Below are 16,619 nucleotides of genomic sequence, written 5' to 3' on the forward strand. Positions count from 1 at the left end.
CCCTAAACAATCCAATTAGAGCCTACCTTCAAATAGTGTCAAGAAATACGGTTTCAATGCTGAAAATCTTTGACTAGCCTTAAAATATAATTTCATCTTGGAATTATAAAATGTAAAGCTTCAAAAATAGTGTAGGTCGAGCAAATCTATGAAAACTTTAAATAACTTAAAAATTGACGGTCAAAAATGCGTTACAAGATGCACTATTTCCAAAATTTAAAATCCGTTTTTCTCTCAAGTCCATGCATCTTTATGTTGAGATGATAAATTTGAGGATATTTGGACATCGAAACAACCTCTTCACGTTCAATTTTTGAGGTAGACTATAATTTGATTGTTTAGAGCCTAGGCTCCATATAAACTTTTCCCATAAATAAATTCTATGTTTAAAATCATGGAAATCTATAGGCTTTGACTGCCCACATGGCATGAGAGCTTTGACCGTGCACACAAGCCATGAAAGCTTGACTATACACAGGTGGCCCACGTGACAAACTAAAAGAAAAGAGGATAGGGCAAAAACTAGTACTTGAGTTGGTTAAGTTTAAATAATACCAATCATAGCAAGCCTGTAGTTGGCTACCCTCTCTTTACTTTTGAAAGTTGAAAGTTGAAACCCTAGTTTTCCCAACTTTTTTCTTTTATGTCAATGGAGAAACACCATTGTGTTATTATGTTTTTTTTTTATTCGTATCAATTATGTATGATACTAGGCATTGATTTAAAAAGCGAATCAGTGACCCCAAAAACTGATGTGAATCGGTGACCCAGATTGAGCACTCCGAAAATTGGTATGGATAAGTGAATCAAGATCGTTGCTTTACTGTGCAGAAAAAACAATGAACTGGCCAAAAACGTGTCCGAATCAGTGAATCGGAGGCTTGGAGCGTCATTTTACTGTGCGGAACCGCCGGTTCCCTTTTAGACTCGACCGTTCTCCCATATATACACAACTAGTTAAGCCGTATATACACAATTAGTACGGTTTAACCGATTCTCGAGTCAGACCAGACGATTATGTGCCAACTCGGCATTTTTGAAATCACGGGTACTAAGTAGTTGTTCATCCATGGAGAAAACCAACAAACTTTGTATATAAAATAGGCCCAAGTCTGGTCCAGTGACCCGACCAAAATCCTCTTAACCATATGAGTTGGGTCGAGTCATCTAATCTACCCAAGGTCAATCCATGTAAGGCGGTCTAGACTTGGATGGTCTGGTCTCGGTTTGGCTCTCCCTACATTTGGTTAGTTCTAGATCAAGGCATAGTAGACTCAAACTTGACCCGACCCATTTGCACCCAGAAAAGTCCTAATTATCCCTAATTTTGCGACCCGTGACTTCTAATTTTGTCACCCACTATTTGCCATAATTTTGGGTGGATTATCCAAATCATAAGTGCCGAAGCTATCCCCTTCAAAGGAATGACTTAATAATGATGGAGTAAATCAGTATTATTCCATAAGCACATGGGAATGATGGTTTGCACGTGGTCCCACTAAGCTAAGCTAAGTAATCGCACGTGGCACGTTTATCAAAGCTCATTTTTTAATTGTGCACCCGTGTGCATAGAAACCAATGATTGTCGGTGCGTGTGGTCCACCATAGAATAATAACTAACTAGTGATCTCTTATTTCTCTATTGATTTAAGATATGTATAAGTTAGCGGAATTATTATTTTGGGTTCTTAAATTATGGAATTATAAAATATTTTGCGATTATAGAATTGGTTACAAGGCTAGTTTTAAGCACCATGTCGGGGGAGATAGTATCTAGGACCAAGTTATAAATTTTTTATGTTTATAGGAAATGTTTGGGAAAAAGATGATTTAACATTTAATTTAAATTATTACAATGAAATATGAAGTATTAAAAAATTCGGGGACTGCCGCGGCTTTATCAAGTCGCACTGCATATTGCAAGACAACGTATTTTCATCACCTGTGAAACTGCAAATTGATGGCAATCATAGTTTTGAAAAAGAAAAAATATACAAATAAACCATTTACTTTTTAGTACGAAGTCATAATTATTCTTATTTGTCATATTTTAAATTGAGTGGTCGTAAGTATGTCACTGACTAGATTTATAGTTATTTTCAAAAAATTAGAACTTCATAACACACCCCAAGCTATTGAATTTGAAATCTAATAACCAGAAGTGATGTAACCTCCTTGTAACAATGGTAAATGGTCTCATAGTACACAATCTCGTTGAAAAAACATAGATTTCAAGTATCATAAATCTACGACCTTAAGTAAAATAGATTTTTAGGTTTTTTTTTGAAACTTCCAATTCAATAATTAAAGGCAAAAATAGATTTTTAGGTCATCCCAAAAACATATTGACCAAATATCACGACCTCGACTAAAATCACATCTTTATTTTAAATCCTTCTCAAACTTAATGAGGATTATTTTATTTTCTTGATTAACCCCGATAATAATTACTAAATTCTAATACTTAAAATATTTCAAAAAATCCCTTGTACAAGCTGTTCGTACGGCATACATGGCTGGATCATTGGATCCCAATCACTCCCAAAATATGAATCAAGCCCAATAATTTTTAAAATTCATAATAAACTATAATTACTATTAAAAAATAGTTTCTATAAATTTAAAAATATTTTTTGAGTATTTAAATATTATTTATTAGAAAAAGTACCAAGTTGCTTTAATAAAGTAAATTAAAATAATTAATCATTAGAAAAGTACCAAATTGCCTTAATCAAGCAAATTAAATAGAATATCGATGATGAGGATTTGTAGGCCACACGTGCGGCTGCGCTGGAATGTGGTGTTGGGCGCGAACACAAATGGGAGTAACACATGGGCTCGACATACGATAGGAGTGGGCCACACGTGTTAAAAGAGTTGTTTAAGTTGTTAAGTACTATTGATTTAATTTATTAAAATTTGAACTTTGAAGAGAGGAGTTTAGAGAGAAGTAATGTAGAGAGAGAAAGTAACGTAGATGTTAGAAGCGTTGTGGGCTCTCTCTCTCTCATCATTTTTAATTCTCATACTTTCCAAATCCTTTTTATACAAGGAAAAATCATTTTATTTTACCCCTCAAATCTTATATTTTCCTCATTCGTCTTTAAGAAAAGTGTTTTCTCTCTCTAGAATATCTTTCTTCCAAAGTACCACTCCCTCTTCCAATGTTTCAAAAAGAGAGTCTCAAGTTTTAGAAAACGGCCTTAACATAACAAAAGAGGGCTGGTATGTTTCCTTTTAATAACAGTACAGGCCGTTATAAAGGAAATAGGGAGTTTCACCAAAGAAAAAAGCGATTCAAATGGAAACTGAGGAAATTAAAGGGTTTTTCTTTCTTTGTAAAGGCTGTTATTATTTCCATTATTCATCTATAACCGCCGTTATATTCATCTTTTAGCACTATTATTGTTTTGAGAATTTGAGATCCAACGCAAAGGGCGTCAAACTTGCAAAGAAAACAACTGCTATTACTCTTTTACAATGCCATGGGCTGAGTCTGTTTAACTACAATAGCCGTTGCACGTTTTTGCAATGGCCGTTTCGAAAACCTTGAATCTCTCTCTCTCTCTCTAGAATTTACTTATCATGGCCGTTTCGAAAACCTTGATCCGAATTGAGAACGAACCAAGACACAATTCAGTTCGGGGAAGCAATCTCTCTAACCCAGCTCCTCATGTAACCCTTTTTCTATATTTTTTTCCTATTTTTCCAGTTTTTCTTATGTTTTCTTAGGCAACGGTCGGGCCAGCCCTGGCCCTAGTTCCCAAAGGGCCGGCCCAACCCTGACTAGGCCAAAGAGACCCTAGCCCAATAAGGAAAAAGCTGGGCTAGACAAAACAAAATCAGAAAAATAAAAAAATATAAAGAAAAAGAGGGCTGGGCCAGGCCATGCCCTTGCTCGGCGGCCCTACCTTCGGGACATAGTTGCCCGGCTTTCATGCCACATTTCGTAGCTGAAACCCTTTAGGGCCAGGCTGACCATGCTGAGCCGGGCCATCAGCCCATTATCACCGCATGTTTTCTTATTGTCCTGTTCTTTAAATTTCTTAATGCTTTCAAAGTTGTCTTAGTAAATCACAACTCTTAAATCTTTTTTTCAATTTTTAAGTTTTTAGATAAAAAATCTGACATACGATTAGTGGGTGAATGATTCACTCCACCAATTTGTTTTCTCATATTGGATTCAATATTTTGATTCAATGTCTTAAAAACCTGATATGTGAGTTGAATCTGATATAGATCAGGTCGAGATCTTTCCAAAAAATTGGATACAATAATAAATAAATTATAAAAAACTAAAAAAATAAAAAGTTTATAGAGAGCCGAGGCTCTAAACAATCAAATATGAGCCTATCTCAAAAATTTCATTAGAATAGGTTGTTTTGATTTTCAAATATCCTTAAATTGATCATCTGGACATCAAGATGTATAGACATGAGGAAAAAATGGATTTCAAATTTTGGCAATAGTACATTTTGTAACGCATTTTTGGACCGTAAATTTTCAAGATTTTCATAGATATGTTCGATTTACACTATTTTTTAAGATGAAAATATATTTTAAAGCTATCACAAAGATTACCACTATTGAAACCACATTTCTCGATACTATTTGAAGGTGGGTTCTACTTTTATTGTTTAGAGCCTCGGCTCCGAACAAATTACACCCAAATAAAAATTAGAGCTTCGGCTCTAATTTGTGGTTATAAAAATTATGCTATTTACATAGAGATGGAGATGCCCCCTCTAAAAAATCTCATTATTTGATTGTCGTTTAGCTTTATTTCTCTCTCTTCGCTCTATTTTAGTAGGAGAGAAAAAGTGCTGTATGCTTTTTTTTTAAAATAAAAATAAAAACAAAAAAATGAAAAAGCACCAGACCTCTCCAATTATTACCTCCAATGATGCCGGCCAATCTTGTCGGAGATGGGCCCACACCATCCCTAACGTCATCAGCATGTGGGCCCATCGCTGACGTGTACTATTCCCTCCTCCCCTTAACCGCCACGTCACTAAATCGGCGATTTGTCCCCCATTATGGAAACCAAAGCGTGAAGAGCCACGTGGCAACCGCCAATCCCGTCCCTTCTCACGTGTAAGTCATGTGGGTCTGTCGGCCCTTAGCCTGCTCTCAATCATCACTTTTCCGTACGATCCCTCTCTTTCTCTCTCTCTCTAATCTAGGTTCTAGAGAGAGAAAGAACCAATCACCCCCAATAACCGTTCTTTATTTTTAACCAACGTTTAGAGAGTGATGGAGAATCATTCCGAAACGTTTCTCCATAACCAAGCTTTAGAGAGAAAAAAATCATTTCCAAACGTTTTTTTAATCAATCATTAGTGACGTTTTCTCTCTCTAAACAAGTTTTAAAGAGAGGAGTAATCATTCGAGGAACCCCTTTTTCATGTCTTATTCTAACCGAGGTGAGAGAGGACTGAATTGTAGAGTTAACCATTGGGTGCAGGGATCAAAAAATCGGCCATTGGATTCGGAATAATGCGATTCGGATCGAGAATCACTAAAGATACTTTAGGTTTTATAAAAAAAAAAAGGATTCGTTCAAATTAGACGAAAAAATTGCCAGAGTCTTCAATTTTTTGGGCGAATCTCACTGATTCCTTGCATGAACATATAAAAAATCACATGATTTTCACTTTTTATTGTAATTTTCAATTGTGGAATGCGTCAAAATATTACAAAATAGTGGATTCGAATCACGATTTTCAAAGAAAGTTCGAGTTCTAAAAATTTATGCCTTTTGATGATTTACAGACGAATTAGAGAGTTTTTTTATCAAAATCGTAGGGTTTTTAAAGTTCAAAGTGTTATTGAGAGGATTATAGTCGTATTTTTGCTGATTTAACAATTATTTTGCTCGATATTTGAAGAAATCAAGCTCCGGCAACATTTCTGAGTTCGATCCGCCAAAGTGATAATTTCTGTTGAAATTGGGCACCATATTGCATGATATCTGAGGGTTTTTTAAGCTCTTGATGTTCTTCAAGTCATTGTGTAATTTATTTTTGTTATTAACAAAAAAAATTTCATCAATTTATGAAGAAATCGTGTCTGATTCATGAAGAACCCTAATTTTCATATGAAGCCTCCATTTGATTAATTTTAGGAAAAATAAGTAGTTTTTATGATCAAAATCAGAGAGGCTTTGAAGTTTAAAGTGTTATTGAGATAATTATAGTCATATTTTTCCTGATTCAACATTTATTTTTGTTTGATTTTTGAAAAAATGAGCTCCGGTAATGTTTTTGAGTTCAATCTGCCAAAGTAATGATTTCTACTGAAATTGGGCACCATATTGCGTGATCTCTAAGGGTTTTTGAAGCTCTTGATGTTCTTCAGGTCATTGTGTAGGTTATTTTTTCTATTAGCAAATTTTTGTTCATCAATTTATGAACAAATCGTGACTGATCATAGAGAACCCTAATTTTCATATAAAATCCGCCATTTGATTAATTTAGGCGAAATAAGTAGTTTTTGTTATCAAAATCATATGGGTTTTGAAGTTTAAAGTGTTATTAAGAGGATTGTAGTTGTATTTTTTGTGATTAAGCACATATTTTGCTCGATTTTGGATGAAATCGAGCTTCAGCGACATTTTTTGAAATTTTTGATCCGCCGAAATGTTGATTTCAACACAAATTGGGCACCATTTTAGATGATATTGGAGGGTTTTTAACGCTCATAATGTTCTTCAATATATTGTGTGAATTATTTACTTCATTAACAAAGTTTTGTATTTGAAGAAATCTTAACTGATTCAGCGTACCCGAAGAAGCCTAAATTTCTAATCGAAAATTTCAATCAATATAATTCGATTCAAATCGAATTGAGGTATTTATTATGATCCTCATTATTTCAATACGTATATTTATTAGCTTCACGATTTATCGTTTGGTAATTTTTTATATGAATTTCCTTGTTGAAAATGCTCTATGTAAAAATAGATTTCCTTGTTGAAAATGCTTTGTGTATGAATTTTCTTGAATATAGGTACATAATTAAATTCCCTTGATACGTCAAATTCATGTATGTTCTTATTTCTATTAGTATAAGAATAAGATTTTTTCTATTTTATTGTAATTATAATCATAATTAAATTTCTTTAATACAACAAATGTAGGTATGCTATTATTTATCTCAGAATAAATTTTTTTTTTTCCTGTGATTATAGTCAAATGGTCCAATTCTATGTCATAAATGTATTTTTATCCTGCAATTGATGTTCTTATTTCCCTCAATATAAGAATAGATTTTTTCCCTTTTTTGTAATTATAATTATATTTAAATTTATTTAATACATCAAATGTATGTATGTTCTTGTTCCTCTCAGTATAAGAATGTGTTTTTTTTTTCTATTTTTTTGTAATTATAATCAAATGGTCCAATTTGTTCTTATATCGAGTCAATGAACTGTCACATGAATTTAATCAATGGCACTAACATGACCAAGATGAAGAACGATGTCGCCTTTCATTTTATTATTACGTCGTATTGTACGAATTGTATGCTTTATTGTAGTCCATGTATGATAATATATTTCATCTTGATAATTCTATACTTCTTATTTTGTGTGATATAAATTTAATGGTTAACAATAATTCATATAGGGAAAAAACATCTCAATATTCGCATATTGATGCAAAAAAATAATTTTTTTTAATGGAGTACTCACATTTCTTATTGAATTTCTAAAAAACAACATTTATAATGAAATTTAGCATTTTTTTTGGATTTTTTTAAGGCTGAAGCAGACCGATTCGATAGATTCCCGATCCGAATCACTGATTCACCTATCCGAATGGATTTTTGGGGTGCCTGATCCGGGGCACCGATCCATTTTTTAAACCAGTGAGAGAATAATTGAAGTAGACAATAATTCAAGTAACTGTTTTCTCTCTCTAATCTAAGTTAGAGAGAATCAATAAAATTCTTTCTCTCTTATCCAAGTTCGAGATAAAGAATTATTTTTTGGAAAAGTTACAATTTTTTTTTTTCAAGACTATACTTTCTATGCAATTTACCCCTAACCTAATTTTTTCTCATTTTTTTCTCCAAAATACACGTTATATGGAAATACCCCCAACCAAAAAATAAATTAAAAAATGTTTAAACTACTCTTCTTTGCTTTTACTTTACCCACGCCTCTCTCTCCCCTCTATCCCACCAAAATAGGGTTCCGACACTATGTAAGTTCGGTCCGACAATGGAACACTATGGAACCATAGTGTTTCGGCACTGTATAAGTGTGGTCCGGTATTGGAACACTATGGAGTCACAGGCTCCGATATTGTGTAAGTACGGTCCGGCTGTGAAACACTCTCAAATCATAACGATCTGGCAGTGGAACACTCTGGAGTCATAGGGCTCCCTGATAGTGCGGTTCGCTATTGGAACACTCTAGAGTCACAGGGCTCCGACATTGTGTAAGTACGGTCCAGCAGTGAAACACTCTCGAATCATAACGATATGGCAGTGGAACACTCTGGACGACATTGTGTAAGTACGGTCCAGCAGTCAAACACTCTCGAATCATAACGATATGGCAGTGGAGCACTCTAGAGTCTTAGGGCTCCTTGTGTAAGTGTGCTTCTGCAGAGTCATTGGGCTCCAGCAGTTACAAAGAGTCGGTCTTGCAGTAGAACTTCTGAGTCAAAAGGCTCAAGCTGTTTCAAAGGACGGTCTGGCAGTACTCAGTTTCGGTCCGACAATACAATAGTGCGCTCCGACAATGTGCTACTGGTCCAAAAGTCAACATCAAATCCATCAAAATTGATTTTGTTTATGGTAACGGCATTTCCATCTAAAAACGAAATTTTTCCTTGAGGATATTTACATAGAAAGTTTGTTTTGAAAAAAAAAATGAGAAAAAAAATTAGGTGGGGTAAGTTGCATAGAAATGTAATCTTGAAAGTTTTTTTGTACTTTTTTATATAATTCATCTAGAAAAGAAGCAATCGCTCAAATAACCTATTTTGTCTCTCTTATAAAAGGTTTAAAACTCGGATCGGCCAGGTGAATTGGATATATGGATCGTAGTCGATGAATAGCTTATCAAGATTCAATTGAGAGGATAGGCTAATAAAAATAAAGTTGGAAAAATAAACAATAAATAATAGAGCGGCAAGTTCCCCAACAAAACCAACCGGTTCTTAGCCGGATCTGCTTGGTTATCCACATATTGAGAAATTTGACCAGTTCCTAAGAACTTATCCAAATTGTGTGATTTAATATTGGAAATCTTTGTGATGGCTTTAGAATATATTTTTATAAGTTTAAAGCTTCAAAAATAGTGTAGATCGACACATCTATGAAAACTTGAAAATTGACGGTTCAAAAATACATTACAAAATACACTATTTTAAAAAATTGCAATCCATTTTTTTTCTCATGTCCATGCATCTTGATGTCGAGATGATCAATTTAAAGATATTTGAACATCAAAACAATCTATTTTAATGAAATTTTTGAGGTAAGCTCAAATTTAATTGTTTAGAGCCTCGACTCTATATAAACTTTTCCCTTTAAACAACTTCATTCTCTTTCTAATAGAAGTTAGAGAAAGAATTATCTATAATAACCATTTTCTCTCTCTACGGTGTCCTAAAGAGAGAATAATTTAAAGTATATATTTTCTCGGATATGTCAGAGAGAGAGAGAATCATTCAAATAAAGAATACGGGTTTGGCTTGACAATAAATATATTTTTTAAATATAATTTGATCTTAATTTTTAGATAATATATAATTTTAAACATAAAAAAGATAATAAATATTAAAAAAAAATGAAAATTAAAAATAATAATTATATTAAAAAAAAATTTGAACCGTCAGTTAGGAACCCCTATTCGCATCCATCTTAATTGTTTATCCCTCCGGACCACGTATTGTAGACATACGGTCAAGCGCGCGCGCATAAGCAATTTTCCTTCAAGATATTCCCTCGCTTTCTAAAACAAGTGAGAAAGAGGATCAAATTATTCAAATAATTTCTTTCTCTCTCTAACTCAGACTTAATGATCAAAGTAACCATTTTCTCTCTCTAATCTGAGTCTCTAGTCCAAGTTAGAGAGAGAGTCAATTATTGAAGTAACCGCTTCCTCTCTCTAATCCAAGTCAGACGGTATCTTTCAAGTAAAACCCCTTCTCTCTCTAACCTCTCTTGGGCTTAGAGAGAGAAATTAAGAATTGAAGCAACTGTTTTCTCTCTCCAATCCAAGTTAGAGAGAGAATCTTTCAAGTAACCCGGCTCTTTGGTTTAAACTTAACCCCAGTTAATTCCACCTCTATATAGCGCGGGGGCGCCCTCGTCACTTCGTAACCGTGTTTTCGAATCGTCATCCATTTTCCGGCGAGTTTCCGGCGAAATCCATCGTTCTCCGGGCGTTTGAATCATTGTTCTCAGGCGTGAAAATTAATTTTTCCGGTGTTTTGTTGGTAAAAGGCGGTTTCTAGAGCAGTTGTAAAAGCATCTTTGACTATTTGTGACTTTCCGACGGTTTTGCTCGCCGTTAAATCCCCTGCTCACCTTCAAAGAAAGCGGTTTGTCAGGGAAAAACAGGTTTTCTGGTGAAAAGCAATTTTACTGTGGAAAAGATCGGTTTCCCGGCGAATTTTGGTTTCTTTTCCGGTGAAATTCTGGTTTATCTGGCTCTTTTCTGGATTTTACAAGAGGGAAAAGATGAATAGAGAAGATCTGAATCTGAGTTTAAGCTTGAGGAGAGTCGGAGATTTCGAGTTGAATCTGTTACCCAGAAATTGCAGAAATGATTCTTCCAGTTTAGGTAAATTAGATTCCCGGCTAAAATTTCATTTTTCATGATTGTAATTGCTCTAAATTAGGGAAAAATTTGAGGCTCTTATCCATTGGTTTCATGGATCGTCATTTTTTTCAACATTTTTGTTTTGCATTTTTTCCCCTTTATCCTTCCATTTCTTGTGGTTCTTTTCACCATGGGTCATTAGGCCTCCATAGAACCCTGATTTTCTGAAATTTCTTTTTCACTTTCCTATCAACTTTGATTTTTTTTTTTTTTTTTTCGTTTTTTAGGCTAATTTTACAGTTTTTACCCCATCTTTTGGGTTATTTTACAGTGATTTTTTCCATTTTTGGGTCACTTTTACAGTGTTTTTCCCCCGCATTTTTTGGCTACCCTCTTTCTCTGTATCCAGTACGTATGGTCGTGGAAAATCTATGATAATCTAACGTTATCGCCGTCCAGTCTATTGATGGAGGGCAGTAAAGAGAGAGGAACCAAGAGGACATGACATGATCCAAATTGTAGTAGGTCCCACGCTCTCTCCACCATGCTAGCCAATGATTCAAAACTCGGCAAAGTCCACTCTAACGCGAGTTACTCGGACTCGGCCCCTGAGCCTCGTACTCGGGTTGAACTCAGGCCACCTAAAACATTTACAAAATATATATAAAATATGGAATTATGTATGGAATTTAGATTTTTTTACAATGATTTGTGTTATTTTCCTCTTTTTTGTCCTTTTATTTATAAAATACCTCCGGCTGCCCGACCCGAATTAATTGAAAAAAAGTTATCATGATGATGATGATGATCTCCTGTCACATATCACTTCCAGATTTTTCTTGTTTTATCCTCTGACTGTTTCACAACTTTTTTGGTCTTTTTCCAACATTTTATTTTCACCGCAATCCTCCCAATTTAACCCCCTAATTCTCCTTGTGCACACTATCAAATAATGCAGATAGATCAGAGACAGCTAGATCAATCCTAAAATCCTTTGATGTGAACCGGATTCAGGCGACATCAGATAGGATTCCGACAACAACCGATGCGATTCGATCAGAAATCAGCCGAATTCCGGCAACACCGAACATGGCTGGATTCGATGTAAATAGGATCCCAGTCATTTCAGAGTGCGAAGAAGAGGCAGTGGTGTCGTCGCCAATGAGCACAGTTTCGAGCTTGAGCATGAGTGGCGGGAAGAGAGATGAGCCGGAGGGGGAGAGAGCGAGCTCGAGGGGATTTAGTGACGAGGAGGATGGTGGTGAGGCTGCAAGGAAGAAACTTCGATTGTCAAAGGATCAATCTGCAGTTCTAGAGGAGAGTTTCAAGGAACACAATACTCTTAACCCGGTATGTTCACGGGATCAAATTTGAGGCCATTTTTGCTAAGGGTTGTACATACTATTGACAACATTCTCACTAAGAGGTCACAATCACTCCTATTCGTTAGATGCTAAATGGGGTTGCTTGTAGTGTCACAGAGTTTGTGAAATTTTTTTCAACTTTAGCCTAGCCAATGACACATTCATAACTACATGATTTAAAATTTGACGGACGAGTATGGTTGTGACCTCTTTATACTGAAAGTAAATGGTCTCTTTGTACTAAGTGCGTTATTGTCGTCACCTATGTGCACTGTATTGAGTTTGAGGTGTTTATTCAGTTGATCTTGCCTTATATTTGATGAATTGTGATCATTAAGTCCTTTTTTTCGTTCCAATTATCCATTTTAAATCATGTTTTATGAGTTCTCTAACGTGCATGTCTTCGGATTGACAGAAGCAGAAGCTCACTTTGGCAAAGCAGTTGAATCTTCGCCCTCGTCAAGTCGAAGTCTGGTTTCAGAACCGAAGAGCAAGGTAATATTTTTGGTCTTTTTCTCTTTAGCCATGATAACAAACACCTATGTGTGTGTGTGCGTGGGCGTGTGCATACATTTTCTCTGGTTAGTGATCAAAAACATAAAACAAGAATAAGAAACAATCATTTGGAATCTGATTTGAGCTCCTATGTTATTGAAAACAGGACTAAGTTAAAGCAAACAGAAGTAGATTGTGAATTTTTAAAGAGGTGTTGTGAAAACCTGACTGAAGAGAACAGGAGGCTCCAAAAAGAAGTGATGGAGCTAAGGTCCCTTAAGCAAACCCCTCACTTCTATATGCACGTGCCTCCCGCTGCCCTGACGATGTGCCCCTCATGCGAGCGTGTGGCAGTGTCGGAGTCCCAGTTTCGACCACAGATTCGATCATGAAAGGACACAGTAGTCTATATAAATTGCCCTCTTTTTCTTTTTCTTTTTTTTCCTTCTTTTCAATGGAAAGAAGCTTATTTTGTACGGCTTCTGTAGGTGAAAGAAAGGGGAATTGGTGTAGTGACATTCCAAAGGAATGGAAAAAAAGGATCTTGCTGTATTGTTTATTTATTATTACTGTTATTTTGGGAAAATATTTTGTAGGATTGAGGCTTTACGAAGCCGCACCTCAAATCCCGTTGGAAAATACAGTTTCAGCTTCACCTCTACGATCATGGATTTGAAAAAAAAGAACAAAAACAAAGATTTCTAGCCTTAAAAGATGGTCCATTTTGCAACATATTTTTTGGACCTTTTATTTCAAGTTTCCATAGGTCCACCGTATCTGTATTATCTTTCAGAGCTTCAAATATTCAAAGCTATTATAGCCCCAGAACTGTGTTTCCTGTTGGACTTGAGTTGCAATTTTAACAAATTTTGTAGAATAGCAGCCCTATGAAACAATATAATTATAATAGTAAGGGAAATTTATCAAAATATACTTAATTTGTCAACTAAAGTGGATGGATTTATTGAAGTTAAATTGAAAGATATGTGTAAAGTGTTAAATAATTCATGTGTTACGTGCATTTTGGTAAAATTTTCAAATAAATAATGATAAAAATAATGATGATGATGATAATAATCATGGCATATTTAGATAGGAGATTTGTTTTGATCGTGTTAATGGTAGAAATGGAGTTCAAAAAGTTGATTTTAGTGTCACAAAAGTATTGATGAAATATTGAAAGTGATCAGATTTTTTGAGCTGATTTTAGTGTCACAAAATTATTGATGAAATATTGAAAGTGGTTAGATTTGAGTGAGGTTCATGAATTATGTTCCTTGTGGAAACATATTGAAAACTTACTCCCTCGTTGTAAAATAAATTTTGTGATCTTTTTAGAATCAGGCAAGCTTTATATGCTTCCTCTACAGCATAAAACTTATATACTTCCTTTTATCCAACCGTCCATTCTGAATGTTGGGTTAAAATTGCTCCAATCTTAATGTCACGTCTCTACACTATTTTGTTTTTAATTTTTTTCTATAAATTATTTTGGCACCAAATTTTGGTCGTCCAATCCTCTATTCAACTCGCACTAACAAAAAATATTTAAAAAATATTTTCAATAAAATAAAATGACCAAAATACCCTTAAAATTTTCAAAGGGTATTTTGATCATTATATTTTATCGAAAAATTATTTTTAATATTTTTTATAGGTGCGCCCCAATGAGAATATAGTACGTACCAAATTTTATATTCATACAATTTGTATAAAAAAAAACTAAAAATAAAATATTTTGAGACATCGGATCTAAGATCAAACGGTGAGTGACTCTCTTGATCAAAATTGGATGGCTGGATGGTAGGGGCAGCATAGATCTTCTATGCTGGGAAGTATAGAAACCTTTCAGTTTAGAATCACTCGACGAATATTAGCATAAAGAATATATTTTGAGTTAAAATCTATGTACTTAAGAAGTGCTGTTATTTTTCTAAAGATACTAGCTTTTTCAAGCCTAGTTAGAGCATATTTTATTTATTCCTTTTTGTCTTGCCACTCATCATCTCAATATCTTCATCTCCACTACACTCATTAGTATGTATTGATCATATAAAATTTCAATAACACATCTCTACTTTGTCCATCTAACTCTAATTCTATGTGCAACATATTTCTCAATCTTTCTATTTTTCTGGATTATCGACCCAAAATATCATCGTTATTATTTTATTCCTTTGAGATTCATCGCTAAGGGGCCATTTGGATACCTTGAAATACATTTCTAGAAATATTTTTTTGTGGAGATGGTACATTTCTAGCATTTGGATTGAAAATTTTGAACAAAAAAGTATTTCTGTCATAAATTATTTTTCTCATTTCAAGCCTAAAATAACGAAACTTATATCCTTGCCATTACTCTCATAAATTAAATTCCAACTAGATTTTCCAGAAACATCTACTTTATAAAATACACATAATTATGCCAAAACGTCCCTACAAAATAGAGAGAGAGTAACCCAAATTTTAAGTTTTAGAGTGATAAAGTAACTTAAAAGTTTAGCTAGAGAAATTATACCTAATTTTAGAGAGAAACCTTATCAAAATTTTTACAAAGAGAAACTATCTCAAATTTTAAATTTTAGAGCGAAAAATCATATTAAAATTTGAAAAATAAACTATTTTAAATGTTAGAGAGGGAAAATAGCAAAAATTGCTAGAGAGAAATTATCTCAAATTTTAAGTTTTAACAAACAAAACTATCTCAAAATTTTTGGAGACAGAAACCATCTCAAATTTTAAGTTTTAGAGTATAATAAATCTTAAAAAAACAAATAAAAAAATAAAAAAAAACTTTTAAATAAATGATGGTTCGTATGAGCATGATGGTCTTTAAGGACCACCACTACTTTCAAAAGCTTTTAGTTTAAGCTTTTTCCTTTCAATTACCATCCGTAGTTGACGTGGCCCTTAATCGTTTCCTGCATAATATTATGGTAACACCTCAGGTACGAGGAGGAGCTTAAAAAAATAATATAATAATATGTTATAAGAATTTAAATTTGGAGAGGTGAAGATTCCCACTTTAGAAAGTTTTGAAATCTCTTTTTCTAGTCGAAATGCAGTGAGTTCTTTTTCTCTCTAGCCGAATTTTTATCGGATGCTCCCTTTCAAATATTTAAGGTAAGTAACTTCATTATCTTGAAAAATAATCCGTTTTTTTAAAAAATGAAATGAAATAATTACTTCTGCTTATTATCATAAATTTTAGGCGCGATAAATTTTATGCGCAAGCGAACTCATTAATTTGAAAAATCATCTCTTTAATAAAATTGTGATATTTTATCTATGATAGAAATCTTAAATGCTGTAAATTCTTAAAAATAAATTTATTTATTTTTCTTGTTTATTGCTAGAAAATTTTAGATACTGTAAAATTATTAGAAATAAAGGTGATATTTCTGCTTTTAGTAAAATTGTGAGATTTCTTTCTAGTGTTTTTGAATATTTAGATATTGTAAATTTTATGTGCAAATGACTGCCTTATTATCTGAAAACTGATATTTTTGTAATTGATTATAGCGTTGTCTGTGAAATATTTATTTACGAATTGGCATCCCATAAATTGTAATGATTCTGTATTCGTGAATTTCTATAAGAGTTTTTCTATCCATATTAGATTGGCAATTATGCTAGAATGTCTTTACGAACTGCTACCTTTCTTCATTTGAGCCCAAAATATTTGACTGGTTATTTTAGAAATATTATTGAAAGTGATTGTTATTAATGGTTTCAGTGAAATTCATATTAATAATTTTAGTGATATGTTGAGTACATGATATTACTGCTTTCGAAAGTTTAAAGAGATTTAAAAATACTTTAAGTATGCAAGTGGACCCATCCGGTTCGCTGGTGAGGTATAAGTGGATCTATCTAGGATGCCGGTAGGGATTAAGTGGACTCATCCGGTACACCGATGAGGTATAAGTGGACCTGCAGGGATTAAGTGGACCTATCTGGAACGTCGATAGGGATTAAGTGGA

General features: G+C 33.9%; 1 protein-coding gene across 1 annotated transcript; it reads left to right on the plus strand.

Moving 5' to 3' along the window:
• The first annotated feature begins 10,599 nt into the window (after positions 1–10,599).
• LOC18448638 (homeobox-leucine zipper protein HAT4) lies at positions 10,600–13,222 on the plus strand. Its single transcript, XM_006858699.4, has 4 exons — positions 10,600–10,798; positions 11,736–12,127; positions 12,557–12,636; positions 12,803–13,222. Exons 1-4 carry the CDS (start codon positions 10,696–10,698, stop codon positions 13,026–13,028), a joined length of 801 nt encoding a protein of 266 aa, XP_006858761.2. The 5' UTR covers positions 10,600–10,695; the 3' UTR covers positions 13,029–13,222.
• Positions 13,223–16,619: the final 3,397 nt, after the last annotated feature.

This window comes from Amborella trichopoda, chromosome 6 (assembly GCF_054954075.1).
Source record: "Amborella trichopoda isolate Santa Cruz 75 chromosome 6, AtrichopodaSantaCruz75HAP2 v2.0, whole genome shotgun sequence".
NCBI classification, from domain to species: domain Eukaryota; kingdom Viridiplantae; phylum Streptophyta; class Magnoliopsida; order Amborellales; family Amborellaceae; genus Amborella; species Amborella trichopoda.

What these genes read in the sequence shown, in the direction of transcription:
- LOC18448638 (XM_006858699.4), top strand. Translation starts at nt 10,696, where the DNA reads ATGAATAGAGAAGATCTGAATCTGAGTTTAAGCTTGAGGAGAGTCGGA. An exon ending in AAATGATTCTTCCAGTTTAG is followed by an intron (nt 10,799 to 11,735) that starts GTAAATTAGATT and finishes CAAATAATGCAG; the next exon opens with ATAGATCAGAGACAGCTAGA. An exon ending in TTTCAGAACCGAAGAGCAAG is followed by an intron (nt 12,637 to 12,802) that starts GTAATATTTTTG and finishes TATTGAAAACAG; the next exon opens with GACTAAGTTAAAGCAAACAG.